Source organism: Macrobrachium nipponense, chromosome 29 (genome assembly GCF_015104395.2).
Source record: "Macrobrachium nipponense isolate FS-2020 chromosome 29, ASM1510439v2, whole genome shotgun sequence".
Taxonomy (NCBI): domain Eukaryota; kingdom Metazoa; phylum Arthropoda; class Malacostraca; order Decapoda; family Palaemonidae; genus Macrobrachium; species Macrobrachium nipponense.
Genome location: NC_061092.1, coordinates 26,435,437 through 26,455,436, shown reverse-complemented (window position 1 = coordinate 26,455,436; position 20,000 = coordinate 26,435,437). Strand labels below are relative to the sequence as shown.

Below are 20,000 nucleotides of genomic sequence, written 5' to 3'. Positions count from 1 at the left end.
CTCGCCTCTAATGCACTTACTTCCTTATGTGATTCTCTCTCTCTCTCTCTCTCTCTCTCTCTCTCTCTCTCTCTCTCATTTCTTATGGTCCTTTTTAAACAGATTCAGACTCATGACGTTTTTGTATCCATTGTCGCAACCCCTACCCCTTCACCCTGAAACTCCACCCCCCCCCCCCCCTCCACACCCCTCATCCTGCACACCCCCCCCCCCACCCCCCCCCCCCCCTCCACCCCTCATTCCATCACCTGCTTGAAAACACCTGCATTGAACACCTGTCTTTCCCTACCTCGGTCTGACAGTGCTTCCTTGTTTATCTGTATAGTCGTCTAATGACATCGTATTTAGAACCCTTGGGGAAAGCTGGTTCCTTGCGTATAAGTCTCCGTACCTGGGAGCTTGCTCGCTAGTTATTACGGACAATTTCTCCGCGGAAAACGTCGTTAGGTCTGTGCGTGTATGTGTGCGTTTGTACTCGGGGTAAGCAGTACGCCGTGAAATTACACGCAAGTAATGGACAGGAAGAGAGAGAGAGAGAGAGAGAGAGAGAGAGAGAGAGAGAGAGAGTCAGTGTCGTAGTTTTAAGGTTTTCTGCAAATTGCCTGACGATGTTATGTTGTTTTACGGTACTCTGTAAGTCGTCCCTTTTTTTATGCTACGGAGGACGCTCTCTCTCTCGCTCTCATACTTTCCAGCATAATGGAACGATTTTTGTGATGAATGTAAACGGTACCTGAACGCAGTTTGCTCGACTTTCGTGAACGAGTTAACCTGTTCTTGACCATTCCAGGAAAAATGGATAAGCGAGTCAATTAGAAGTTATATTAAGTTACATTAGGTTATATAAGGTTCATCTTCTGAATAATAATAATAATAATAATAATAATAATAATAATAATAATAATAATAATAATAATAATATCACTCATTGATGTCGCAGTATCATGGGACACTTGAGTAGATGAGAAAGAAAGAGAAAAATAATTATGAGTATCAAGAGATGAAAATAGAAATAAGAAGGATATGGGATATGCCAGTGGAAATTGTACCCATAATCACAGGGACACTAGGCACGATCCCAAGATCCCTGAAAAGGAACCTGAATAAACTAGATGCTGAAGTAGCTGCAGGACTCATGCAAAAGAGTGTGCTCCTGGAAACAGCGCACATAGTGAGAAAAAGTATGGACTCCTAAGGAGGCAGGATGCAACCCGGAACCCCACACTATAAAAACCACCCAGTCGAATAGGATGATCGTGATAAAAGATAATATAATAATAATGATTTTTATTTTGTACGTCAAACCTTCCTTCTCTTTTTTTTTATTTTTTTTTTTAAATCGTGATCAGGAATTTTGTAGAGCCTGGCTTCAGTCACCTAAAGATTTCGACTAATTGTAGGTCTAAAGAACGAATCTCAGAGTACTGAAGAAGATTTACGAATGGAGGGGGAAGAGTAAATCCAAAAGCAAGGAACTGCGCTTTTAGAGGGTAGGCCTATTGCGCACAAGACCGTGACGTAGGCCTAGAAACTGTCGAGTGCAACGACCTCTGGGTTCCCGTAGGTCTAAAAAAAAGACGATAGATTTCGTATTGAGAAACCAAGAACCAGAGATTTTGTTGAAGTACAGTATATTATATTATACATACCTATATATTATATAGTATCTATGAATATACGAGTATATTGTGTATGTATATACACACATATATATAATATATGTATACATATACACATGTATGTGTATTAAATAATCCCAGATTCCGTCGATGCTTTCTGTATATTACGTGACAGCAATATAAAGCCGATATGTGCGGGCAAAACATATGAATGCAATAGAAGTATGTAACATATGCCATATGTTGTTCTTTTGTAGCTCTGTCGCAGCGTAGGTGATGGGTCCACCTGTAATCACATCCAGCACCTGTGCGTTATAATAAGTATCTGGTTTTATAATGTCCCTCTAATCGTGCTTTGGTGTGTCTCAACGTTTTTATTGATTTTTCTTTCCGTTTCATATGTTTGTATTTTTATAAGTATAATCTGATTGAGGGTAAAACCTTTTGTGTAAGTTTGTGTGTGTGTGTGTACACACACACACACACACACACACATATATATATATATATATATATATATATATATATATATATATATATATATATATATATATATATATATATATACATATAAATATATATGTGTGTGTGTGTGCGCGCTCGCTCGCTCGCGTGCATCTATATGTGTGTATGTTTGTACATATATGTATATAATATATATACATACGTGTGTGTATACATACATATATATATATATATGTGTGTGTGTGTGTGTGTGTGTGTGTGTGTGTGTATGTATGTATGAATCTGCGTATATGGGTGTTTATGTAAGGCTGCTGTAGAAAAATATACAAATGCAGTTGAAAGAACACATATATAATTTTGAATCATCATAGAGAGAGAGAGAGAGAGAGAGAGAGAGAGAGAGAGTTGTCAAGAATTTTTTTTTTAAATTTCTCCCAACTGTATGGCGAAAGAATTCCCAGTATAAACAAGATCTTAAAATAGTAGAGAGAGAGAGAGAGAGAGAGAGAGAGAGAGAGAGAGAGAGAGAGAGAGAGAGAGAGAGAGCTGAGTCACAAAGCAAGCTTCCTGAAGACGGGAATATCGTCACTGAGTCTCTCACACAAGAAGTGGAATGTGCCTGTGACTCTTGCTCCCCCTCCCTCTCCCTCCTCCTTCTTTGTGTTGCATTGCGTTGTGTAGCAAATGCACTCAGTGGAATGTTTAATGAGCACATCCGTTGCTATTGCAGAGGGGGTGTGTATATAGTGGCCCCGGACTGTTCTTGACTCTCTCTCTCTCTCTCTCTCTCTCTCTCTCTCTTCTCTCTCTCATACACACACACACATATATAGTATACATACATATATATATATAATATATATATATATATATATATATATATATATTATAATATGTGTGTGTGTGTGTGTGTGTGTGTGTGTGTATGTCTATATATTATTTATGCATGTATATATATGTATGTATGTATGTATTGTACAGAGAGAGAGAGAGAGAGAGAGAGAGAGAGAGAGAGAGAGAGAGTGTGTGTGTGTGTGTGATCTATTTACTCCTATTCTCATAGTACCTACAACTATAAATACACTCTCAAACGTAAATATAGCCTCCTCTATCGAAATTTGCTGTGTTGTGTATGTCATATTTTTTTCATTGTATTTCCGATCGTATACCCCGCTATAAATGTCAGCTGGGTATTATATTTATGTGTGTTTGTGTGTGTAATCAGATGGTTATTTATCATATGGTAGCGCTGTACTGTAACTACGAGCATATTTCGCGCACACACACGCACACACACACACCTGCTTCAGAACCTCTGTTATTTTGCATTACGTAAAAAACATTTGTTACGGAAATGATGAAATCATTTGATGGTTACCTTCGCCAGCAAGGTCTGAAAGAAGGAATGTATACAGCCGTGTTTTTTTTTTTTTTTTTTTTTTTTTTTGCGTGTGTGTGTGTGTGTGTGTAGTTTTAATAAATAAAATCTTTTATTGGGTACCGATTGTAATTGTCTACTTGGATTCGGAAACCATTGTATTTCATTTCGCCTCATGTCGAGGGTGTTGTTATTATTATTATTATTATTATTATTATTATTATTATTATTATTATTATTATTATTATTATTATTATTGCGAAGAAATGTTGTGATTAAACTCTTTTACAATAAAAATCGACCGTTATATAGTTAATGTATAAATAGTTTGTATCATTTGTAAAATAAGTATCTAGATAATTGTCAATTTTTATCATAAAACATACATTATTATTATTATTATTATATTATTATTATTATTATTATTATTATTATTATTATCAATTACAGCAAGTTTCTACGAAAATACATACTCATACGCACATTCATTTCTTAAAATTATTTTTATTTATTTATTATTATTATTATTATTAATTTATTATTATTATTAATATTATTATTATTATTATTGTTATTATTATTATTATTATTATTATCCAGAAGCTGGACATTATTCATATGAAACAAGCTCACCACAGGAGTCAATGACTTGAAATTCGCGCTTCTAAAGAATATCGTATTCATTTGAAAGAAGTAAAAGAAGGTAATGGGAAATAAAGAAAGAAGGGATCGGCTATTAGAAAAAAAATAAATTAAAAGTGAATTTATAGATAAATAGATAAAAATGTGAGCGAATTATAAAATAATTACAAACCAACTGCCCCTTTTAGTTGACAAAATTACATCAGGGATTATTTTTTTGTTTTTTTTGGTGAAATTATATTTGTTAATTATTTTTATTTATCTCATTTCAGGTTTGGGAGGCCACGCCATGACGTACGCCGGTGAGTAAACAACGATTGTTGTTTCTATATATGTTGTTCTTATATAGGTTAAAGTAATTTTTTTCCAAATGTGTGTCCCTCTTTATTAGTAGATATCTAATTGGGTCTTAGGCACGTAGAGATTATATATATATATATATAGATATATATATATATATATATATATATATATATATATATATATATGTATGTATATAATAATATATTATATATATATAGATATATATATATATATATATATATATATATATATATAGTATAATGACCATAAATTTTGTGAGCTGAGCCTTGTGTATTTGTGTGTGTGTTTTAAACTAGTTGATCCGTAACGTCAAGGAAGGAGACCTTCAAGAGATAATGAGATCATCTGGTTACCATATACATTCATCTTCAGAGCAAAACGTACAGCCAAACAAAACCGTTTTCTTTCAAAAATAGGTTGATAAAGAAATCGATGTTTACAGTCAAGTAGAGGGTGAAATAATATTAAAATTAAGAATATTGGAAACTTGACCACAACAGGCGAAGCTGATATAATAATAATAATAATAATTCAATGTTGTTTCGGCGTCAATGAATGCGAAAGCGAATTCAAGTCTTCCAGGGATAATAATAATTAGTTTGCAAAATTGAGTCATAATGACTTGAAGTGACTTGAGATGTTGATGTTGGAAATTTACAATGAAGAAAAAAATCTTTACGGGAATAACACCAAAAGATCTCTCTCTCTCTCTCTCTCTCTCTCTCTCTCTCTCTCTCTCTCTCTCTCTCTCTCTCTCTCTCTCTCTCTCTTTCGATTTTCGGGACACCTATATGCCCGGCTTTTGCTGGGTAATGTTACTTAAGCCATAGGTAATTTGCTATTGGAAATGTGACCCCTAGGTGTGTGTGTGTGTGTGTTTGTTTATTTGTGTGTGCGTGCTAGTGCCAAGGCTACTATCGGGTAGCTTACACTGGGAGAAGTGCCAATGGATGTATGTACGCATGGCACTGTGGCACTTGCAGTTTCTCTCTCTCTCTCTCTCTCTCTCTCTCTCTCTCTCTCTCTGTTCGGTGCCAAGATTCGCATGGCACAGTTGCGTTTGCGATGTACGACTGACTCTCTCCTCTCTCTCTCTCTCTCTCTCTCTCTCTCTCTCTCTCTCTCTCTCTCTCTGTGTGTGTGTGTGTGTAGCACCTTGACGATTCCTGGGCAAACAGATATGAAAAAAAAATGCAGCTTCGTGCAGCTGCGAGAATCACAGAAAAATGGTCAATTTGGCTAAGAGTACTTTCGGACGAGGGGGCGTTACCTGATTTCAGTTAAGGTTACGCTGTGTTACCTGTAGATACCTGTAGATACGAGTAGGTCGAGGTAATGTTATGCACAGAGGTATCTCCTGTGCATTTTCACTTCGGGAAATCAGCACGGAATGATTGTTATTATTATCATGATTCAGAAGCTGAACCCTATTCATGTGGAACAAGCCCACCAGAGGGTGCATTGACTTGAAATTCAAGCTTCCAAAGAATATGGTGGTGTTCGTTTAAAAAAGCTGCAACAGAAAATGTTAGGAAATACAGAAGGAAGAGATCAGTTATTACAAAAGAAAAATTAATTACCACGTAGATAAAACACAGGGAGAATTGTCTTAGTGCAACAATGCATTAACAATGTATTGCATCTTCGCTTGACCTTTTGAAATTCCAATTGCATGTCATCTTCAGGGAGAATGTTCCCAAGTCCAACGGTGCGAGGAATAAAGGAATTATATTGCTCCGTTATGATTGATTTTGTTGCTGTTTACTAAAGGAGCTATACGGCAGACGAATGACGAGTGAGGAAGAGGAGGAAGAGAGAGACCTTGGCCTTGTGGGAGGGAAAGTAACGTAGGAGGAAGGGGTGAGGAAAGGTGTTGAGAGGGAGAGAGAGAGAGAGAGAGATAAAGAGTGATATACACTCAGGGGAGGAGAGAGACTCAAGAAGGAAGAGATAGAGATAGAGAAAAGAGAGAGAGAGTGATACACTCAGGGAGAGAGAGAGAGAGAGAGAGAGAGAGAGAGACAGGGAAGAAGAGTGAGAAAGATAGAGAGTGATATATACTCAAGGGAAGAGAGAGAAAGAGACTCAAAAAGAGAGAGAGAGAGACTCAAGAACGGAAAGAGAGACAGAAAGAGATTGAAAGACTCAGGAGAGAGAGAGAGAGAGAGAGAGAGAGAGAGAGAGAGAGAGAGAGAGAGAGGAATTTATAGGCAGGCAGGCCAGCACCTCCCAAGGGCAGGATTTGCACCAAGATCCTCAACTTAATCATCATCATTATCATCCTCATCATCATAATCATCAGTATCATCATCATCATTATCATTTTCATTCTGGTAGGCAGAGACGCATAGATTTGGATCGCCTCCAAGTCTGTCGGTGGGCCGGTGGGCTGGTTGGAGGGCGTTTTCCTTCCTCATCCTCATTTCGTTGTCATTCTTTTATTGTTTCAACAAAGGTGTTTTGTTTCCCTCATATAGTGAATTACATCTTTATTGTATTTGTAAATACACTGGGTTTTCGCTCTGTCATTCTCTTGTATATACACTGTGTTTTCACTTCGTTATTGTTTAGCCAAGATGTTTCATTTCCCTTTTCTTATCTTTAGTACGTGTGTATATACCGTGTTTTCCCTTTGTTATTCTGCTTTATATTCCGAATTTACAGTGCATTACGTCTTCTGTTCATTTGTGCTTTTAATTGTCTTTTGTCCAAATTATGCCCATCGGGTGAGTAGTTTTTGGTCTATGTTGAGGTATTATTATTATATTATTAATAATAATTACTCGTAGTAGCATATGTCTGAAATGGAGACACATCCACACTTATACACACGAGTGTACGTAGCCATACATAACTGTGGATTTGTTTCTTCATTATTATTATTATTATTATTATTATTATTATTATTATTATTATTATTATTCAGAAGATGAACCGTATTCATATGGAAAAGCCCACCATAGGGGCCATTAACTTGAAATTCAAGCTTCCATAGAATACTACGGTGTTCATTAGAAAGCTGTAACAGAAGGTAATGGGGAAATACAGAAAGAGAAGATCGCTCATTAAAGAATAAATAATAAATTAATAAACTAAAAAAAATAGATAAGAATAATTTAAGTATAGACAGATTGATTGATTGATTGTGAGTTATCTGGCGTGAAGTATAGACAGATGGCTGTCATACTATTAAATTATATCTGCGTTTAATACGAAGTATCATTTTAATGAGTGGACTGCTTCCAATATTACCTCGGTAAATTTGTAAATAAATAACTCGTGAAATCATAGATAGACGTCAAGGGATATATATATATATATATATATATATATATATATATATATATATATATATATATATATATATATATATATATATATTAAAATCTAAGCTATGCCTGTACATAACGAAAGAATAATGAAGTATAAAGGATTAATAAGAAGAGGAAGAGGAGGAGGCCTGAGCAATCCTAATAGCCAAAGGCTATAGTAGCAGTAGTAGAGTAACCCTGTTCCTCTTGGCCAGAGCTCTGTAACGTGAGACATAAACGAAGGCTTTTGACCCTCTAAGGGCCCGTAGGAGGAGTAGGAGGACAAAGAGGAGGAGGAGGAGGAGGATAACTCAACTCGCTCAACGCCTTGACTGCTGCTGCACTTCGGCTGCATCGCCTATCAGCGCCGATCGACGATCGACAGTTTCAGTGTCGATCAGGGCTTCTTTCCTCGTCTCCTTCCTTGTCTACTTCTTATTCTTCTTCTTCCGAACATTTTTTATTCTTTTTTTTTTTTTAGGGACGAGTGACGAACGAAAACGTCTCCTTATTATTACCGTTGAGAGTTCAGACCAGTGTTTGGAATCACTTATCACAAAGAGTTCAGACCAGTGTTTGGAATCACTTATCACAAAGAGTTCAGACCAGTGTTTGGAATCACTTATCACAAAGAGTTCAGACCAGTGTTTGGAATCACTTATCACAAAGAGTTCAGACCAGTGTTTGGAATCACTTATCACAAAGAGTTCAGACCAGTGTTTGGAATCACTTATCACAAAGAGTTCAGACCAGTGTTGAGAATCAATCTCGCAAAACTTTTTTTTTTTTAATCATTCGTTTAACACAGCTGCCGATGTCGATGATAATAATTAATGACTTGTATCACAGCTGCTGCTACTGCTGCTGCCGCCGCTGTTTACAGCGTTCGTGCAACACCTGAGAGGTTGCAGTGTTGATCAACCATCCGCGTCTTGCAACGCTGGTTGCCAATTTACTATAACGTATAGGGTGTTGCAGCGTTTGCAACGCTGACAGTTGCAAAGTTGCTGTTCAAGATCTTGACAGAAATATCAAGTATATAAAGAATCCACACAGTTGTAACACTGACTGTCATATGTCAAATTAGGCCAGAAGTTTTCTAAACTTTTCAACATCGACGTCCAGTTGTCAAATTAGGTCAGTTATTTTTTTCAACATCGACTGCCAATTGTCAAATTAGGTCAGAGTTTTTTTTTCAGCATCGACTGCCAGTTGTTAAATTAGGTCAGTTTTTTTCAATGTCGACTGCCAGTTGTCAAATTAGGTCATAGTTTTTTTCCAATGTCAATTGCCAGTTGTCAAATTAGGTCAGATTTTTTTTCAGCATCTACTGTCAGTTATCAAATTAGGTCAGTTTTTTTTCAGCATCAATTGCCAATAATTGGCAATTGATGTGGAAAAACCCTAAAAAAAAAACTCTGGCCTAATTTGACAAATATTGTCAAATTAGGCCAGATTTTTTCCTCAGGATCGACTGCCATTGTCAAATTAGGGCATATCTTTTTTAAACATCGATTGCCAGTTGTCAAATAGATTAGAGATTTTTTTACTTCTCAGAGTAGCAATCAAAAACTCGTTTTATCGTGAACAGTAATAACGAATAACTTTTCCCAAGATTTGTCAATGTATTATACAAATTTTAGTCCTTCAGAGACTGCTATTTGTCAAACTAAATCAGACTTTTTCGCATTTTTCAGACTCAAAGCAGCACTAACAAACTTGTTTTATAAGAGAATATAACAATAAAAAAACTTTCCAAATAATTTCAGTGGTTTTTTGAATTAATGAAAAAAGAACTAATCTTTATAGCGACTGCCAGTTGTAGAGTTAGGTCAGACTTAACATTTTTTTCCGACTCAAAACAGAAAAGATATTAATGAATAACTTTTGCAAAAGTTGTTCAGCGATTTATTTATTTATTTATTTGTGTGTGTGTGCGTGTGTGTGAATTTTATGCAAATTGTAACCTTTCCAGCGACACTCGTTTTTTAAGGAAATATAACAATGAGAAGCTTTAAATTTTTTTCAATTATTTGTATGATTTTTACACAAATTTTAATCTTTCCATGGACTATCTCGTTTCATAAGAAAAATATAGTAGTGCTAAACTTTTCGAAAGTTTGTTATTGTTTTGTATGGATTTCATACAAACTTTTATCTTCTTTTAGATTCTGTTTGAATTCCTCTCGCTCCACATTCCCTAAAGGAATTCTCGACATTGTTTTGTACTTTTATTTATTAGGGGGAACAACTGGAAGCCATTAGGTAATTGCTTTTTATCAGTATACGCAAGGCAGAAGATAAAAACCAGGCCTTTAATATAGTAGTGGTCATTCATTTATTTATTAAGTTTATATTTTATTTTATTGTTTTTTACGGCTTACGTAGAAAATAAAAACCAGACTTTTCATATAAAAGTAGTCATTCATTTATGTATCAAGTTTATATTTTATTTATTTATTTATTTTATTTTTTATTTATTTATTATTATTAGTTTTTTTTTTTTTTTGCTTTACTCAGAAAATGAAAACCACACTCAATATAGTAGAGGTCATTCATTTATTTGTTTTATTTTATTTTTATTTATTTATTTACTTTTTATTTATTTATTTATTTATTTGTTTGTTGCTTTACCAAGAAGGTATAAACCACACTTTTTATATAATAGAGGTAATTTATTTATTCACTTATTTATTTATTTATGTTTTGTTTAGTCATTTAGTTACTTATTTGTTTTCATGTTTTATTTTTTTTTTTCATCACAATATTACAAGGCAGCTGGGGACAGAATCGCCGTAAATTCCTGCCAGGAAAATGAATGCCGTACTGCATTTTATGCACGTATAAATAACAAAATAATCGATGCGTAAATATGCGTAATAGTATTTCTTTAACTTACTGGCATTGAAGTTTACCGAAGGCAGCTCACTAATTAGCACCTTCAGGCATTTGGCCAAAGGTTGGAAACAAATTCTATGTAAGGTTAAATATTGCTATGATTACTCAGTGTAAGGGAACAGTAATTCATTTTCAGTCCTTGAGGCAAATTTAGCTACGTTCGAGAAACATAAAAGTAGGAATTCCTAAATGTAATTGAATTGAATAGCTTAAGGCCAAATCAATGTAAGGGTTGAATATGGCTGTCATTCATTATAATTGATTTTCAGTCGTTTAGATAAATTCAGCTACGTTTCGAGAAAAAAAATGAAAGATACTGATACAAGTACAGTTTGATTTTCACTCCCTGAGGCAAATTTAGGTACAAGTAAGAATTCTTAAGTACAGTTCAATCAGGTAGCCGAAGCTCTATATAGTTTAATGATGATTTAGGCGTCACGAGAAATTATATCGTTGCAACTTGTGCCAAACATGTAGGAAAGCACCTAATCGTGATTATAATAGGAGATGCTTTATCTCTGATATTAACATTACATTGTTTCTGTTTTTTTTCTTTTTTTCACCTCATGGACCCGGTTAAGAAATAGCTATTGGTAGAGAGAGAGAGAGAGAGAGAGAGAGAGAGAGAGAGAGAGAGAGAGAGAGAGAGAGAGAGAGAGAGAGAGAGGCCTTGGAGAAATGTCGAGCGGTAGGCTTAATAAAGAGAATTGACGGATAGGCTGGAGGTATAAAAAACGGATAGGCCTCCATACAAATAAAAAAATTATGGATTCATTGTAAAGGTTGTTCGCCTTAATTATTCAGAACCTGTTCGTGTTTGTTTATTTGTGATATATATATATATATATATATTATATATATATATACATAAATATAGTATATATATATATTATATATATACTAATATATATATATATATATATAAATATATATATATATATATAATATATATATATATATATATATATATATATATATATATAAACAATAAGAAACTAAGGATCATGTGGCCAAGAACTTTTTTAAATAGCCTGGTTTTCCTCTGTTCCCCGAGGGAAGTTACAAGGCCCTAAGAGCCCTTACAAAAGTTTTATGAGGAAAAAATCCAAAAAGAAAATTCTTGAGTCTCTCTCTCTCTCTCTCTCTCTCTCTCGGTCTCTTCTCTCCTCCTCTCTCTCTCTCTCTCTCGCTCCTCTCTCTCTCTCTCTCCTATCTTTCACTTATTCCATCGTTACTGAATAATTTATACAGCGAACGTAAGGAATCGGAAAAAAATCCTCTATAAGTATCTGCATGAAATTATTGATAAGTAATGCATTGCTACAGAAGTGGATTTCTAGTTAATGACCTTCTTGTACGGAACTGACGGCAATGAAAAAAATAGCATATTTTTTGCATTAATTTGATTTTTTTTCAACAAATGTCCATCTTGCACGGAAGTGGCTGCAGATAAAAGTTTTATAATAGTTTTATGTTTTATTTTTATTTTCAACAAATGTCCATCTTGCACGGAAGTGACGGCAAATAAAGCTAGCATATTTTTTAATATTAATTTTGTGAATTTTCCGTGAAAGGACAACTGGATAATTTAACCTAACGATAACAGAGGTTAGGACTTAATCCAAGGAATTTTAACCATGGTGATAAAAAAATAAGTATTATTTTTTTTATATTAGTCTTACATCTTACGTTTTTGGCCTGGGAAATCTTATATAGCAGACGGCTTATATTACTGTCTGCATTCTTGATAACGGGAGAATTTTACCTAACTATAAACAAGGTTTAGGATTTAATCCAGCGAATATGGACCACAGAGTGGGCATCACCACCCCCCCCCCCCACCCCCCCCCCCCCCCCCCCCCTTTTAACCCCTCCCGTCTTTTGGTGAATTTTACCAACCGACTAACGGCCACCAATAAATTGGCCCGGGGCTTCCCATACTTGGGTTTACGGAGAGGTGGCTGAAAGAAAGTTAAGAAAATTGGACACTTTTTTTTTTTTTTCCATTTATTTCTTCCTCAAAACCTGTCTGCTGGCTTTGAGAGAGAGAGAGAGAGAGAGAGAGAGAATACAAACCATATATGACGCCATTTTCTCATTGCTTTATTGTAAGTACAGGAAAACAAATGAACGTCATTAGTTCTCTGCGCATAAGTAATTTTGAAGTATTAGTAGCGACTGTCACTGTTATGATACCAGGTACCTTTAGGAAATGATAGCAGTATCAATAATAGATGTAGAAGTAGTTGTAGTAGTAGTAGTAGTAGAAGTAGTAGTTGTAGTTATAATTTGCATGCTACAGCTAATTTCCCGTGATTCCTAAACCTGAGAAAATGCAGTTCGTTGATTTCAAACTTTCCCATTCATCTCTCTAACTATTTGCTCGTTAGGAACCCTTATCTATACTATTTCATTCACCTTTCTAAGGATTTATTCATTAGGACCCCTTGTCTTTACTCGTCCATTCATAAAAAAGAAAAAATAAGCGAGACTTTACTTTCATCTTCGTATTCGATCGGAGGAAAATATTTGTCAGTGAAAGTGGATAGAGATAAGTTACGAAGGTAAACTGGTTTTCCTGCGAAAAAAATAAAAAAACAGAAAATGGTGGGAAGATTTGGGAGGGTGCGTGGAGAGAGAGAGAGAGAGAGAGAGAGAGAGAGAGAGAGAGAGTTTTTAATGTCCCAAGTGTTAATTATATAAATTCAAAGTTCGCTCTTAAAACCTGATGGGTTTTCTTGTTGTCGTGTATTTTAAATGTTGCTTTTTTTTTAGTTTTTTTTTTTACATTTTTCTCTGTACTGCTGTTTAAATGATAATAATAATAATAATAATAATAATAATAATAATAATAATAATAATAATAATAATAACAGCATTAGTCTTATGGTCAAACTCTCCAATAATAATAATAACAATAAATAATGATAATAATAAGTCGCTTTCACTTACTTTTTTTTTTACCAAAAATCTGTAAATAACTAATAAAAATTCGCATTTGTCTCCGTCACACAGTTTAGACGGATTCACGTCATGCATCATGCCCAGTGTGTCTGTCTGTCCTTCTGTTTGCTTCCCTGTCTGTCTTTTTGTTTGAGTTTTTCTGTCTGTCTGTCTCTGTTCTAGCGATATTAAATGATAAAACTGGTTGTAACGTGAAGATTGTTTGTGGGAGATTTGCATTCGAGAAGAGAGAGAGAGAGAGAGAGAGAGAGAGAGAGAGAGAGAGAGAGAGAAACACACACACAGACGTTTGTTCTTTTTCAAACTTGAATTAGAAGTCATGAGACGGCTGATGGAGAGAGAGAGAGAGAGAGAGAGAGAGAGAGAGAGAGAGAGAGAACGCACACAGACATTTCTGTTTTTTCAAACTTTAACTTAGAAGTCATGAGACGACTGTTAAAGAGAGAGAGAGAGAGAGAGAGAGAGAGAGAGAGAGAGAGAGAGAGAGAGAGAGAGAGGAGGGTAGGACGGGTTGGTTACTGGGTGAAAGGGGTAGAAGCACCGGGAGGAATGGTAATCATAAATCGGTATGGCCCCAGGCCTACCCAAGGCCAGGCCAGCAAAGCGTTAGTGTATGCTGATGATGTCTTGTAATATATACGAGGGCCTATATTATATATATATAATATATATACGTATATATATTATATATAGAATGTATATGTATATAAGATATAGATATGTATAATGTATTTATTTTAAATATATATGTTTTTTCATATTATTTATATATATAATAGCTGTCAGGAACACCTTGGAATTCTAAAGTTACTGAACATGTTGATACAATAATATTTTTATGGGTCAGAGAGCGGAGTTGCCTGATCCCAGAATTACACAGATGATGATGATGAGTTGGACCCAGAAAAGAAAGAGAAATATGCCGCGTTTGGAATGTTAAGTTCCAGCGATGGGAACATCCAGCCTCTGGAATGATAGTGTTACGAGCTTGTCTTAACTACGGAAATATTTCGTTTAATTTCTAGTCATTCTGAAGAACCTCGAAAGTTCAAGCGAAAATGCAGTGCATTACTACAGCGAAGCAATTCTCATTTTATTATATATATTTTACTTACATTTTTATGAAATTATTTAGTGATTTGTCCATTTAATTTTTTTCTAATTTAATTACTGATCTCCTCTTCCTGTATGAACTAATACTTTCTGTTACTTCTTTCAAATGAACATCCTAATCTGTGGAGCCTTTTGTGAGCTTGATCCATATGGATAGGGTTCATCTTCTGAATAATAATAAAAATAATAATTTGAAATAATAATTAGAGATTTGGGAATTAAATTAATGTTTCTGAGATTATATTGATTTGATTTTTCGTGTAAACTGGCTCTATTCTGTCTCTTAAGACGAATGCGGAAATATTATATAAAGAATTATAAATTGAATGCCATGAGAATCTTACATTTTTATAATTTCTTTTGTGCAATGCAATAATATATATATATATATATATATATATATATATATATTATATATATATATATATATATATATATATATAATAACAAGTTTATATCTATGTATTTTCTGTTAGAATTTACATTAATGTTTTATTAAAAATACTGCATAAATACTTTTATGATTCCTATCGAAAAAAAACTCGTAATTTTAAATTACATGTCGATTATTACATTTGTATAATTATTGCAAATTGATAACATACATTCTTTTAAAATAAAAATAGAACATGTGTATATCTTATTCATGGTGGGGAGAGTCGGGAGGGAATGGGATGGAGAGGACGAGATGGGTGGATGTATATGAGATGGGTGGGGGGGAGGGGGGTCTGGCTGTCAGGGGTGCGTGACGGAGCGGAGATCGGCTACGGTAGGCCTAACCGGCTGGAGAGAGAGAGAGAGAGAGAGAGAGAGAGCCCGCGCCGGGGGTCTAAGGCACCAAAGGGTTAAAATAGCTGAGAGTTGGTTGTCGTGGGGTGGGATGGAGGGAAGGTGAGGGGTGTGTGTTTAGGGAGGGTAGGGTGTCTATACCTACAGCTTAGTGCTACACCCACTCTGCGTGAGTCTTATCATCGTCTCTGGTTGCTTTCTAACGTTCAAATTCTCTCTCTCTCTCTCTGTCAATCTTCTATCCACCTCACGGTTTACTTTCTCCGTGAAAGTAAAGAAAATGACCATTCGAAGTTCCGTCAGCCACTGGTTTCGACCGAAAATACGCCGCCTTCACCGAAGTTGCAAGTTTCGTTGCGTTTCCCGCCCGGTCTCCCTCCCTTCTGGTCGCCAGGCAACGTATTCGCGTATGTGAGTGTCGGGGAGTCCGGAAAGGGGAGGGAGACTTAGGGGAGTGGTGTGGGGCTTTGGCAGGGGGTTGGGAGCCCATCGCCGCTTCCTAATTGGCTCAAATCGCCGTTGCATCATCAGTCCAAGGTAAGTGACGTCACGAGGCGAGCCCGCCACTGGCCGGCCGTCGTCGGGCCGCTCGCCATTCATTGGTCCGCTGGGGCAACGTTGGCCGTGCAAGGCGTACGGTGACGTTTCCTGGGAATGCACCAATGGGCGGGGAGTTCATGCGCCCGTCACTTCCCATTGGCCTTCGACCGAGACGTCACATGCTGACGACGATGACGTCGCGGCGATGAAGAAGGGTTGGAAGGGTTGGAGTAGGCCGACGGGCTAGCGAAAGGTTTAATGTTAAAAGTGTCTGTCTGGGGGTGGTAACAAGTGGAAGTAGGAGGAGGAGGAAGAAGAAGAAGAGAGAGAGAGAGAGAGGCTGAGTGAGGCTCTCTGGTTGTTGGTGTGTGTTGAGGGATTGAGTAGAGGTATAGAGAGAAAGAGAGAGAAGGAAGAGGAAAAGTGCATCGGCGCGCGTGTTGAGTGTTGTGTTTTTTCGGGGCGCCGCTGCTGTTGCAGCTCTGCAATTGGCCTGTTCAGAGATTCACTTGAAAAGCAGCTCGTGCAGTCAACGTTTAAACTGCTTCTGCTGATGTTCCTCCTGCTGATGACCACAGCACACAGCGAATTAAAAGTGTGACAGCTCGTTCAGTCAACATTGAAACTTTAAGCCAATTCATATATATTGTTTGACGTGCGACACCTACTTCTGCTGTTCCTGCTGCTGCTGTTCCTGATCCTGCTTCTGCTGCTGTTCTGGCTGCTGCACTGTGGACGGCCACAGCACGCACGCAGCGAAAATTATAAGTACAAGAGGTGGTTCGTCACATGGACTAGATGTTAATAGGTGAGTGCATTTTAAGTTTTTTTTTTCTGTTGATCAATGTGGTCATTTGCATTGCATTATGCAAAGGCTTTAACTGAATTTGGGGTAAACTGCACCTTAGGGTCTTTTAAGATTATGCATTTTGTTTTTATTTATTTATTTATTGTTATATATAGTTTGATTTACATATATTTATGTATTTTATATATTGTCACTTTTGTGCGCCTCTCCTTCGGTGCCTTCTCCCAGAGTGGTGGGTGTGTTGTATGCGTGGCTGTAGAGCGCGCCGTTTGAGGAGGCCTTCTTCTCCTCCGCCTCCTCCTACTAGTATTCCTCCTCCTATTCCTCCTCCTCCTCCTCCTCCTCCTCCTCCTCCTCCTATGCTGCTGCTGCCTGCCTGAGCAGGCCGCCGCTTACGCTTCTAGGCTCAGTCAGTCTCCGCCGTAAGCCTAGGCGAGCCCAACCCGCCGTAACACCATCGGCCGGTTTTGCAACATTTCCGTCGTTTTGAAGTGCGACTTTTTTTTTATATATATTTTCCCCCCTTCGTCGTCGTCGTCGTCTTCGTCGTGGTGGTGTTGTTTTATTTGCGACGCCCCACGTGTGTGTGTGTGTTTGTGTTCTCAGCGATCCCCCACTCGAAAGGAAAAAAAAACACTCAAAAACCTCTTCGATGAGACGACCCAAAGAGGACGACTTCTTCTTCTTCTTCCTGAGAGAGGGGACGACGAAGAGGGCTTCGTCGTCGTCGTGAGGGCCGCCTGCTGGTATGACAAGGTAAAGGGGAAAAAAAGAGAGGAAATCCCCAGGTCTTGCTTGCCTCCGTCGTCGTCAACATCATCTCTCATTTCATCCGGGATAGCAGCTCAGTTTTGTGCGTCAAGACTCTGTTATTTCCGACGTGAGACAGAGAAACAGACAGATAGACAGACGCAGACAGAGATGCTTTCGCCTTATGCCCTCCTCTGTGGCATTGCAAGTGTGACACGCGCTCCTCCAAGGGCTTAGGAAATGGGTATGCTGGAGGGCTCCCGTCAATTGAGAAAACGAAGGGGTTTATACGTTTGCATACCTGGACGTTAGTACGATAAACGGGCGACGGACATGTATAATGTATATATATTATATATGATATATATATTATTATGATATATTATATATATATATAATATATATATATGTGTGTGTGTGTTTGTGTTGTGTGTGTGTGGTGTGTGTGTGTGTGGTGTGTGTGTGTGTGTGTTGGTGCATACGAAGTGAATCGTTTATAAATGCCAAATCTCTATTGCTCAAATGGTGACTTATCTTGACATCTCTAAGTCGTCAGCGCGTTAATCTTTTTGTTTGTTTAGTAATTCATCTTGTTGGTTCTCGTTTAGAAATGGTGGTGGATGTTTACTATTATTTTCTCGTTTTTGTTTAGATCCATTTCGAAAGATGCCCATGAAGAAGATTTGTAAGATGGCTCTGATCCAATATCAAGCCTAGGCCTATTCCATTGCTCTTACTCATCATTAATCTAAAATTTAAATTTACATTTGAAATTTATTAATCTATTTCTCAAATGTTTATTTGAGAACTAAAACTTCCTCAAGGGAAGGAAATATTAAACGCTTTCAGGCGATATTTGATCCAAAGACGAGCGTAGGCCTACTTCAGCATATTCCATAATACGCAATAAAAGCAACTTGTATTTATGGCATTTTCTAGAAACAGTATTTACATGAGAACCTTTCATATAAAAACAACGCTAAAATCATTTACAGTGACGTTTCCCGTTGCTTTTAGGTAACGTAGGCCTATGCCAGCGCCGTTTCTTTCTAGGGAGTTTTTAGAAATTAATTCTTGGGTTCCTCAGACTATTTTCTCTGATTATTTCTTCCATTCTGGGATCATAGAAACCAAGGACTAGTAGGTATTGCCTCTTGCCCTAAAAAAAGTGATAGATATATTGTCATATAATTTACAGTACACGTTAGGTAATCAATCAAATATTTTAGACACAATTTGTAAACTATACAGACAACATATTACTTGTTAACACGAATACTTAATCATGATATATATATAATATATATATATTATATATATATATATTATATATATATATATATATATATATATAATATTATAATATATAATATATCTATATATATAATATAATACTTATAAACTAACCTGCATATGCATACTTTTTTATGCTTTATTCAGTTAGTTAATGACAATAATTTCATGTTATTTATTTCATTTTACTAAATACACAGAATATCACCACATTTTCTGAAATGCGGGTTGGAAGTTTATTGATCCTAATCATAAATTGTTGCCAAAGTGAAAGCTATACTGAAACCGATAAATATGTAATTGACAGTCTTATTAATAAATTAATAAATATGTTGGTTTTCATTTATTCATTTAACATTCAGCAAGAGGCTTTTATACTTGAAAATATATTTTCTTGATCTCTAGCCTTAAAATAAATGTTCGTTTTTCCTTCAAATATAAATTGAAAGCTTTCCCTTAAATATATATTGAAAGTTTTTCTCTTAAATATATATTTAAAAGCTTTTCCCTGGACGATAAATTTGAAGTTTTCCCTTAAATATGAATTGACCTTTCTTCCCTTAAATGTAGATAGAAAGTTCTCCCTTAAATATAATTTGAAGTGTCTTCTCTTAAAAATGAATTGAAAGTTTTCCTTTAAATATCAATTGAACTTTCTGCCCTTAAATACAAATAGAAAGTTTTCCCTTAGTTATAAACTGAATTTAAAGTTTTCCCTTAAAATTAATTGAAATTTCTTTCCTTTAATGTGAATTGAAAGTTTTCCCTTAGATATAAATTGATTCCCTTAAATATAGATTGAAAGTTTTCCCCCGTAATTATATACATTGCTCTCTCTTCCCTTAAATATAAATTGAGCGTTTTTCCCTTAAATATCAATTGAACTTTCTTCCCTTAGATATAAATTGAAAGTTTCCTCATAGATATAAATTGAAAGTTTTTCTCTTAAATATATACATTGCTTGCACTTTCTTCCCTTAAACATAAATTGAAAAATTTTCCCTTGGTTCTAAATTAACCTTTCTTCCCTTCAATATAAACTGAAAGTTTTTCTCTTAAATATGAATTGAAATTTCTTCCAGATAAATATGATGGTCTCTAGAAGC

General features: G+C 36.0%; 1 protein-coding gene across 6 annotated transcripts in view; it reads left to right on the top strand.

The window, feature by feature from the left end:
- The window catches only part of LOC135206203 (serine/threonine-protein kinase fray2-like), a 568,179-nt gene that overhangs the window by 446,102 nt on the left and 102,077 nt on the right, over positions 1–20,000 (top strand). For 4 of the 6 annotated variants that reach the window (XM_064237543.1, XM_064237542.1, XM_064237536.1 and 1 more), the window contains one exon: positions 4,377–4,406. In XM_064237543.1, the coding sequence (XP_064093613.1) occupies positions 4,377–4,406 (30 nt within the window). Of the gene's footprint in view, positions 1–4,376; positions 4,407–16,061; positions 16,852–17,280; positions 17,608–20,000 lie in introns of those variants that run through there. The other 2 variants (XM_064237538.1, XM_064237540.1) reach the window with 2 other exon arrangements.